Raw genomic sequence first — 9,961 nt, 5'->3', positions numbered from 1 at the left:
TGAAAAATAGGAGTCGTTTTTTCCCCGGGTGGTTGGGGGTGTGGGGGAAGAAACTACTCCATTTTCCATTGAAATTTCATTCCTTAAGTGAAAGAGCCCAGTTTGCTCTTCAAGTTCACATTTTCTTTCTGGTCCCCTCCTCCAATGCCAATTACTGGCCCAAAGAGAAGCAGAGGAGGAGGAGCAGAACCGGAATAGCCACTAATCATCGCAGCATGATAGCAGTTTTTGTCTTGTTTGCTGCAAGAACATTAGTTGTCCCGTGTACCTTAGCCTAAATTCCGAAAACTATATTTGGAACGGAAAAGAACTTATCAAGAGCAAGGCTCCAAGGGAAAGTTTCGGGCGCCTCACTCTTATCTTGAAGTGCTTGATGGGTTCGATGAGTAGTGGACTGGACAGTGACAAAGAGAATTACTATCGATGGGGTCGGTTTCGTCACACTCACCGCGTTTTGCTCAGACGACCTGTCCCTGTCACTCAGTTCGGGCTCGATCCAGTTTCGTCTTTGAGCTGAATTGCAAGGGGAAGGAGACGAAGGAAATAAGTGATAATTCAACTGAGTGATAGATTTCAATGGGTCTCTGAGATACCAATACTTTCTGCAGCAATTAAAATTAGTGCAACTTAAAAAGATTTGTACAAACATTCTTAATAACAGTTGTCTTAGGACATGATTAAACAAAGAGAAGAATGGCTATTCTTCGTGTATGCTCGAAGGCGAGCAGTCGATAGGTTCGAAGTTGTTGAATATCGTGGGACCATGTCCGCTGTCTTTTAGGGTCCCCTCTTCTTATTGTGAAGAGACCAACACATGTAAATCTTTCTCCTGAACATAGTGTCAGCCCAACTGTTTGGTTGTAATTTTATGTTTCTTCTTTTTTTGAGATTCTGAGGATGGGTTTGGGAGGTCTGAAGTTGACAAGGCAAAGCAAAAGAAGCCAAATAATATCGCAAAGTACGCATAATGGAGTTGGTCCATAGAAGGTTTCACATGCTAAAGAACATCTACTAACATTATTCTTATTATTTCTATGTGTGCAAATATTAATTAAATGATTTAATCCACAGGCCAATAATATATCACAAAAGCAAAAGAATTCCTTTGCTTTCTGCTAAAGAAAAGCAACATTCTCCCGTTGGAACGCGAGGAACTTTCGGTGTGCAGTACCAAGGAGGTCAAGGAGAATCAGTTATTGGCCCTTTATTCGTCGTCTTATGATAATATAGACGATCACCTTCCTGGAGAAATCTAAGTCCATAGTAACAGACCCTACATCCCCGATTTGTTTCTTGGTGCTTTCGTAATATCTTATACCGTCATGAGGACGTACGAAAATACACCATCCATTTGCTCAGCCAAAATCTTGGGAAAGATTGAAAACTTTCGGAACTAGAAGAACTAGGCCCGGTTATCAGCCCATCTTGCGGCCTGAGCCCACCACAATGTCTGTATTGAGTATTGACCAATGAATTGGCAAACATAAAGACAGCACAACAATATTATGTAGAATGTCGTTTGTAATGAGCACATATGTAACTTCAGTGGATAGATAATTTATTTGGCTGCTGCTGAGTTGTTGAACCATCGGGGTTTGGATGTGGACCCTATCTGTGCTATTTGTCATGAGGCAATTGAGGATATCCCTCGTGTCCTCAGAGAATGTCCCTCTGCGAGGGAATTTTGGAGTTCGTCCCGATCTCCAAGAAGGGAACCTTCAGTTTGCCGATACTTGAATGGACCAAAATTAATTGCGAGACCTCATAAGCATAAACATTTGATGGGCCATTTTGTTCCCGCAAGCTCCATGGCTTCTTTGGAAGCGTCGCAATGAGATCATGTTCCAGGGAGCCTCAAACTCTGCAGATCTGCCGAACCTCTGCCTCAGCAAAGCTGCAGGTTTTCAAGCCCTCTCCCTTGCTACTCGATCTTAAGCCCCATCATCCCATAAATGTTGGCCGGACTCCGCGGCACAGATGGCTCGGTGTTGGGGAACCCTGGAAGGGCTGGGAGAGTCCTCAGGAATGACTATGGGCATTGGATTCGTGGCTTTAGTCAGTTTATAGGAACGACTAACAGTCTCGAGGCTGAATTCTGGGCAATCCGAGAAGGGCTGGTTATGGCTAGAAATCTCGGCATTGAGTCCATGGCCCAGCTCAATAGATATCTATTGACAGCACAGCCGATGACTAGTCTGAAAAGAGTCGTTTATCATAGCAGTGACCGGAACTCAGAAATGCTCAAACACGATGCCTGATCAACATACAAAATCAGCTCGATATTCATCAGAATTCAACAAGATATGATTGCAGTGACATAGTGATAGATATATGCCCATTGCGGAGCAGCTCAAAGTACATACTTGAAATTAATGTTAGGCTCTGAAGACTGTGTCCGGAAAGGAGCCGAATCGGGAGACATCAGAACAGTTAGGTACACCAAGTATGGGAATAAGTGGAGTCCTTGAGTCCCTCCGGCTTATTTCAATGAAGATAAAAATTCGCCATTTTTCTGAGGGCAAACAAATGTGAAGCAAGGAATACAGCATTGCCCGGAAAATAAAGCATGCAAAAGCATCATATAAGTTTGGCACCAAAAATCTTGAGCAAGACATTCTAACTAGACCTCAATAATACAAAGGTCCTAACAAACCCTACGAAGATACAGCAACTCTGCCTTTCGACTTGGGGCAGAAGAGATTCAAAACATCTGCATGGTCCCGTATGTGTTTGGGACATTTAGAAAGAAACTCCTGGGCTTCCTTGCGCCTCCTAGCCTCGAAAAAGGCCTCAAACAGTCGGATGTAAACTGATGCAGATGGGAATCTCTTAGATGTCACTGCTTTCGAAAAGGCAACAGCATCTCCACCTGTTCCACTCTTGGAAATGTACTCAACAAAAGGATCCAGGAAGGGTGGGAATCCATGACTCTTCATCACGCTTAGAAGGCCCAATGCATCTTTAAACCCCCCTTGGACCAGTAACTTGCTAATGAGGAGCTTGTAAGTAGAATGCCGAGGCTTCAAGTTGTCCCCAGAGATGCAATCATGCATAAGTTTGCTAGCATCAATGGCCCTGTTCCTGCGGCAATAGTAGCTTACCAACGATTCAAAAGCATTAGTAACAGAGGCGCCCTCTTCTTTCTTTACCATCTCCTTGAAATACTCCGATGCCTTCTCAAGGTCCCCAGCCACACAGTGCCCTTCTATCAGAGACATCCATGTCTGGTGGTCGGGGTTATTTCCAGACACCTTTATTAAATCGTCTGCTTGTTTCTTTCGACCAGAACTACTAAGCTGGAAGGCTATCTTACTCTGCATGCTGCTACTAGGAACATAACCATTTTCCTTCATCGCTTTCAACACCTTATTGCACTTCCCAAGCCTACTGACGCTGGCTAGAGACTTCACAACCGCACTGAGCATAGTATCCGTCAAGACACCTCCATCTCCACCCTCATAGAAAGCATTCACAACCCTTGAGAACAGGGCTAAATCGAAAGACTTGCTCACAGCTATTTTCTTCAACAGAAAGGTGCAATCCTGCGCAGAGGGCTTATCAGAACCTCCCATCGCAAACTCATACAAATTTACTGATTCCTTGATCATTTTCCGGTCCAGGAAGCGCTTCAATACTATGGTATAGGTATCCTTTTCCAATTCATAACCAGCAGCCCTCATTTCATCAACAACCTTCCAGAATTTATCAACAGAATCCTCTCTTCCCAGCACCCTAGCCACAGCATTGAACGTTCTTTTATCGTGCTCAATGCAACCACTCTCCTCGAGCCACTTGAAAAATATGAAAGCTTTGGAAGGCTCGGCGGCAAGATTCTCCAGCATCATGATCACTGAATCGCTTGAAAACTCAAAATTCAATTCCCGCAGTTTCCCCTCAACTTCCTCACTCCACGCCTCATTCTGCACAATCCTACAAATCCTAGCACACATTTTTTCCAGCGATTTATCAATCGATCCAGACGCAAAAACCCCTCTCAGCTTCTCCATGTCGCTATTCCTTCCTTCTTTCTCGAATTTCTCCAACACTTTGTCTCTCACACCCTTTGACACCCCATAACCTTTTCTTGTCATAACCTCAATCAAGTCCCAAAACTCCTGATCAAAACCATTAAAACCTAAAATACGAAGCATCGAGTTGTACGACTTCGAGCTCAAACGCTCACCATTGCTGTCCGAAACCCAACCGAAAAACTTCCTAGCAACATCAGGACTCGCATCGAGCCCCTTCAAAACCTTCAGAATCAAGTCATGGGTAATCGCAACATTGTGCAGCTCAATCTCTCTCCTGATATCACTCAAGTCCTCAAATTTGGAGAAGATGTCACCTACAAGGGCCATGTGATCCGAGTCCTTGAGCTCAATAGCCGCCTCGGACGTATAACCCCTCGCCGCTGAAGGGTTCGCAAAGCTCGTGAGCTGGGAGCTGGCAAAGAACGAACTGACATGGCGAACTGAGCTGAGGTTGGGAGCAGATTGTACGGACGGGAAGTGTGGGAAGTGACTGAGGGAGTTCGAACGAAGGTGGCGGGATCGGAGAAGAAGGAAACGCCATGAATGCCTCATTATTCTAGGCGATCTGATCTTTAGGGCTTGCTGGGGTGAGGGAAATGGGGAAGACGGTGGGAACTGCGAGCAGCACTGTCAATTAGGGTTCTATGAGGGGATTAGGGAGGAAGGACGGCGGAGTTCGGGTCGGATCGGATTATCGGGTCGAGGTTGAGCACAAGCTTGTGTAAATTGCAAGTGCGGCCTCAAGCTTCTGCGAATTTTCATTTAGATACCTAATCTTATTTTTCTGAAAACAAGCCCTGAACTTTATGTTATATCTCGTTTTTCATCCTCAAGCTCTTGTCATCTGTTTTGTTGCAAATACTCCTTTTTTATGTGTAAATGCCTCTTTCTTTTTTCTTTTGGTAAGAACAAGCCGAAGCCCAATAAAATTAAAATTAAAATTAAATTATGCAATAACAAAGTATGAAGGCACGTACATTACAGAGAATGAGGGTTTTGATGTTCTCCAGAGAAAAATGAAATCTCTTTCTTTTTTTCTTTTTTTTTCCTATTCTAGTTTACTATTTTTTGGGGACCATTTTTGGGATTATGCACCTTAATATTATTTCTAATGGCAATGGGACGTCCCGTATTTTATCAAAAAATATACAGTATGAATAAGAAATATCTCCATTTCATTAATTATAATATTTATAATACTTTCTTTGTATGAAGACGGAGTAAATATTCCATTCCAATAAGCATTGTCTCAGCTGTAATGCTATGAAGAAATGACGTCTTAATGATTTACCATTGTCAATTGTTGCAATCATAGGTTATGCTATAATATCAGAATCGAGCCTTCTTTTAACTTTTTAATATGATCACCTTATGGATCACGATAAAGAATGCTTTAGTCAAGATAGCTCGACTCCTATTCCAAGAGAGCGACGGATAGTTAATCTCATCTTTGCTGAACGTTATGAGAGCCTTCTCAAAGACTTCATTTTGCATCAAAGATGATCGATTTTCTAATAGAACGAACTGACATGGCGAACTGAGCTGAGGTTAGGAGCAGATTGTACGGATGGGAAGTGCAGGAAATGACTGAGGGGGTTGGAACGAAGGTGGGGGGATCGGAGAAGAAGGAAACGCCATGAATGCCTCATTCTTCTAGGCGATCTGATCTTTAGGGCTTGCTGGGGTGAGGGAAATGGGGAAGACGATGGTGGGAACTGCGAGCAGCACTGTGAATTAGGGTTCTATGAGGGGATTAAGGAGGAAGGACGGCGGAGTTCAGGTCGGATCGGATTATCGGGTTGAGGTTGAGCACAAGCTTGTCTAAGTTGCAAATGCGGCCCCAAGCTTCTGAAAGTTTTCATTTAGATACCTCATCTTATTGTTTCTGAAAAAAAGCCCTGAACTTTATGTTATATCTCATTTTCATCCTCAAGCTCTTGTCATCTGTTTTGTTGCAAGTACTCCTTTTTTATGTGTAAATGCCTCTTTCTTTTTTCTTTTTCTTTTTTTATTGGGTAAGAACAAGCCGAAGCCCAATAAAATTAAAATTAAATTATGCAATAACAAAGTATGAAGGCACGTACATTATCGAGAATGAGGGTTTTGTTGTCCTCCAGAGAAGAATGAAATCTCTTTCTTCTTTTTTTCCCTATTCTAGTTTACTATTTTTTGGGGACCGTTTTGGGGATTATGCACCTTAATATTATTTCTAATGACAATAGGACGGAGGTCCCATATTTTATCAAAAAATATACAATATAAATAAGAAATATCTCCATTTCATTAATTATAATATTTATAATACTTTCTTTGTATGAAGACGGAGTAATATTCCATTCCAATAAGCATTGTCTCAGCTATAACACTATAAAGAAATGACGCCTTAATGATTTACCACTGTCAATTGTTGCAATCATAGGTTGTGCTATAATGTCAGAATCGAGCCTTCTTTTAACTTTTTAATATGATCACCTTATGGATCACGATAAAGAATTCTTTAGTCAAGATAGCTCGACTGCTATTCCAAGAGAGCGACGGATAGTTAATCTCATCTCTGCTGAACGTTATGCGAGCCTTCTCTAAGACTTCATTTTGCATCGAAGATGATCGATTTTATAATAGAAAGTTCGTCAACCTTCATGAACAACATAAAATAAAATTAACCACCGGATTTGAATTCGACTCAATTCCCTTTTATCTTAATGGGAAAAAGACAAAAACATCCATTGTGCTTTGGGATTGGAACAAATCGCACCTTGTTATTTCGTTTAGGACAAATCGCACCATGTTCTTTGCTCCGTCAGACATAGGGGGTTACGGCATCAAATTATTTTTTATTTTCAATCCTCAATCTTTAACCTTTTAATCATTTTGGTTCTAAGAGGGCGTTTGGTTTCAGAGTTCAATTATGATTTCATTTGATTTTAAATTTTTAAAAATTAAAATATAACCCATAAATTTTTTTATTTTTTTAAAAATGCCCCAAGCTCTCTCTCTCTCTCCACACTCAACTCTCTCTCTCCTGCTCTTCCCATGTCCTTCCTCCCTCGAGATCTTCCGCTCTGAACGGAGGAGAAGAGACCTCCCATGGCGGCCCTGTTCCAAGATCCCAGCAGTTGAGCCCCGAGGTTGATCATTCGAGGCAGTATTCTTCTGTTATCTGTCTATCTCACTTTCCGGTCGCGGAGGACCAGATCCAGCAGTTGAGGATCAGCGAAGCTGGACGAGGACCAGATCGCGGAGCTCCGCGAGATCTTTCGCTCCTTCGACAAGAACGGAGACGGCAGCCTCACCCAGCTCGAGCTCGGCTCGCTCCTCCGATCAGTCTGGCTTAGGCCCAGCCCCGAGCAGCTCGAGGCACTCACCTAGAGGGCCGACACCAACAACGGCCTCGCGGAGTTCTCTGAGTTCGTGACCCTCGTGGCACCCTCAGTCCTCCCCAGCCCCTACAAGTCTCCCTACTCGGAGGAGCAGCTGAGGTGGATCTTCAAGCCGTTCGATTGGGATTGGGAAGGGACGATGAACAGTGTGGCTTGAGGAGGAAGACGATGAATAGTGTTCTGGAGGGGAGAGAAAGGGTGGGGCAAACTTGAGAAATTTTAAAAAGTGAGGGTCGTTTTGAAATTTTAAAAAATTTAAAGTTGAGTTAAAATGAGAATTTTAAAATCACATCAACAATCCAAACAGAGCCTAAATCTTTTTCTTTTATCATTCATATCTTAAACTTTCTATTTTGTTTCATTTTAATCCAAAACGAAAATCGAAAGGGCAGGAGGGGTCGGGGTCGCCGATTGGTGGCCCTGAATCCCGAATCGACCGGGGACCTCCGACTTGTTCCTGTTTGATTCGGGGTTCGGGGACGCCAATCGGCGACCCCGACCCCTCCTGCCCTTTTCGATTTTCGTTTAGGACTAAAATGAAACAAAATAGAAAGTTTAGGATATGAATGATAAAATAAAAAGATTTAGAACGAAAATGATTAAAAGGCTAAAGATTGAGGACTAAAAATGAAAAATAATTTGACGCTGTAACCCCTTATGTTTGACGGAGCAAAGAACATGGTGCGATTTGCCCCAAATGAAATAACATGGTACGATTTGTCCCAATCTCAAAGCACAATGGGTTTTTTGTCTTTTTCCCTATCTTAATTGATAAAAAGAGAAACGCAGTTGTCTTGATACGACAATAGAGCAAATTCAATTGTATAGTATCTTCTATATGCCCTTCTCTCTTTTTTATGAATAGTCTTCTATCTGTCATGACAATGTTTTCTTGGCTTCTTTGAAGAATATCATCTTCACTTTGTTAGGTTAAAGACACCTCATTGTCCACTGAAAATTAGAGTAAAATTTTCCCGATTAATTTGGAAGTTGCCATAACATCAAGATTTTTTATTTTTTATTTTTTGTGCATGTCACCTGAGATTTGCAAGCCGCAAGAAAGTGCAAGCAAAGCAAGAATGGTATTAAGGCAATGAATCTAAATAATCCATTATAATAATAATAATAATAATAATAATAATAATAATAAGATGAAGAAGAAGAAAACTAACAATTGATCTCCAAAAGCTACTCTTCTAGAAACCGTCGCGAGGAAAGACCTCCATGCTTTTTCACATGAAGTGCCTCCCTTGCTCTTATCAACTTCAGAACTAAAAATAGGAAAAAAAAAAAAAAAAAAAAAAAAACGAAACACTACAATAGGGCCCGGGTCCCGACTCGACAAAACACAATCCGAAGATTGTCACCACGAATGATTATTGGAGTAGATTCGAAAAATTATTTCGCGGCAACGAGAAACGTCGTTCGTCTGATCGATCATTTCTTCAATCCGGTTGCATTCATGACTGAGTCAGCAGCTCCCTGTGCCTTGGCCTTCGCCTGCTGCCCGGTCTACATAACAAAGATTAAATAGAAATAAATCATCAGTCAATATTCGTTATGAAGACCAAATTGACAAGGAGAAACTCTGTTGCTAAATTATATTCGTATGATTGGAGTGAGATACCTCCTGGATTGAGTCCTTGGCGGATTGAGCGGCATTGCTGGCCCTGTCCATCATCTGGTTGGCCTTCTCCTGAGAAATGGATCATCAGTCGTGAAATGATACAGAAATGTGTCTAATGATCGCCACAAGAGCTCGTAGAATTCATCATCGTCACACGATGAGTAATTACCTGGGTTTGGCCCTTGGCCTGGCCAGCATTGAAGCTCATCTGCTGAGAGTTGTCTGCCATTCCGTCGGTCTAATTACTTTGGTCGAGCTGGAAACTAATGTCTTGATTAGAACACAAAGAACGACTGATGAACTTTAGCGAATGATCCTTAGTACATCTTCCACTGGGATTTGGAGGGTCAATTTATAGCCCCTGCCGACCTGTTCACGGCGCGACACGTGGAGTGCCACGTGGCAGGACATGAGCGGTCGCTCTTATCCGAACTATAATTTTGCTTAGACCAACAATTCTTACGTTGTTGCACTATTTCAGCGTTAGTTGTTGGCCATTTGAATAGGGAATAGGCTATGATCTGCTCACTTTGTTCTGGTCTTTAGGGAGTAATAAGAAAGATTTTTTTTTTCCTTTTTCTTTTTGTATAATTCAAGAAAAAAAAATGGATGCGAGCTAAACTAAATAACAATAACGACCACAGACTAAAAAATTACACAATATACAATTCCAAAAGATGCTCGTTTTACGCATTTTAACATCTCATATAAACTACGTGGAAGACCGAATCATTTGACATACGATTGAAACTATGATCGATATATGGATGTAATGAGCATTGATCCTACGGGATGTATACCACAAAGAAATAGAAGCACCTTCTTTTTTCCTTTTTTTTTTTTTTCCTTTTTGTTTAGTTCAAGGAAAAAAAATCAATGTGAGCTTTATTTAATTAAATCATAATAAAAACAAAGAAATTCTA

At 41.6% G+C, this 9,961-nt stretch overlaps 2 protein-coding genes across 2 annotated transcripts; both read right to left on the bottom strand.

Annotated features, from left to right (window-relative positions):
* Positions 1-2,446: 2,446 nt before the first annotated feature.
* Positions 2,447-4,676, bottom strand: LOC116203530 (pentatricopeptide repeat-containing protein At3g02490, mitochondrial-like). The gene has a single exon (XM_031535287.1). It carries the CDS (start codon positions 4,581-4,583, stop codon positions 2,655-2,657), a length of 1,929 nt encoding a protein of 642 aa, XP_031391147.1. The 5' UTR covers positions 4,584-4,676; the 3' UTR covers positions 2,447-2,654.
* Positions 4,677-8,496: 3,820 nt separating this feature from the next.
* Positions 8,497-9,378, bottom strand: LOC116205512 (stress-induced protein KIN2-like). Its single transcript, XM_031538142.1, has 3 exons — positions 9,208-9,378; positions 9,039-9,107; positions 8,497-8,923 (listed from the first exon to the last, which is right to left on the bottom strand). The coding sequence occupies exons 1-3, from the start codon at positions 9,265-9,267 to the stop codon at positions 8,849-8,851; spliced, it is 204 nt and encodes a 67-aa protein (XP_031394002.1). The 5' UTR covers positions 9,268-9,378; the 3' UTR covers positions 8,497-8,848.
* Positions 9,379-9,961: the final 583 nt, after the last annotated feature.

Source organism: Punica granatum, chromosome 4 (assembly GCF_007655135.1).
Source record: "Punica granatum isolate Tunisia-2019 chromosome 4, ASM765513v2, whole genome shotgun sequence".
NCBI classification, from domain to species: Eukaryota; Viridiplantae; Streptophyta; class Magnoliopsida; order Myrtales; family Lythraceae; genus Punica; species Punica granatum.
The sequence above is the reverse complement of the archived record's forward strand: the minus strand, read 5'-3'. Positions and strand labels throughout refer to the sequence as shown.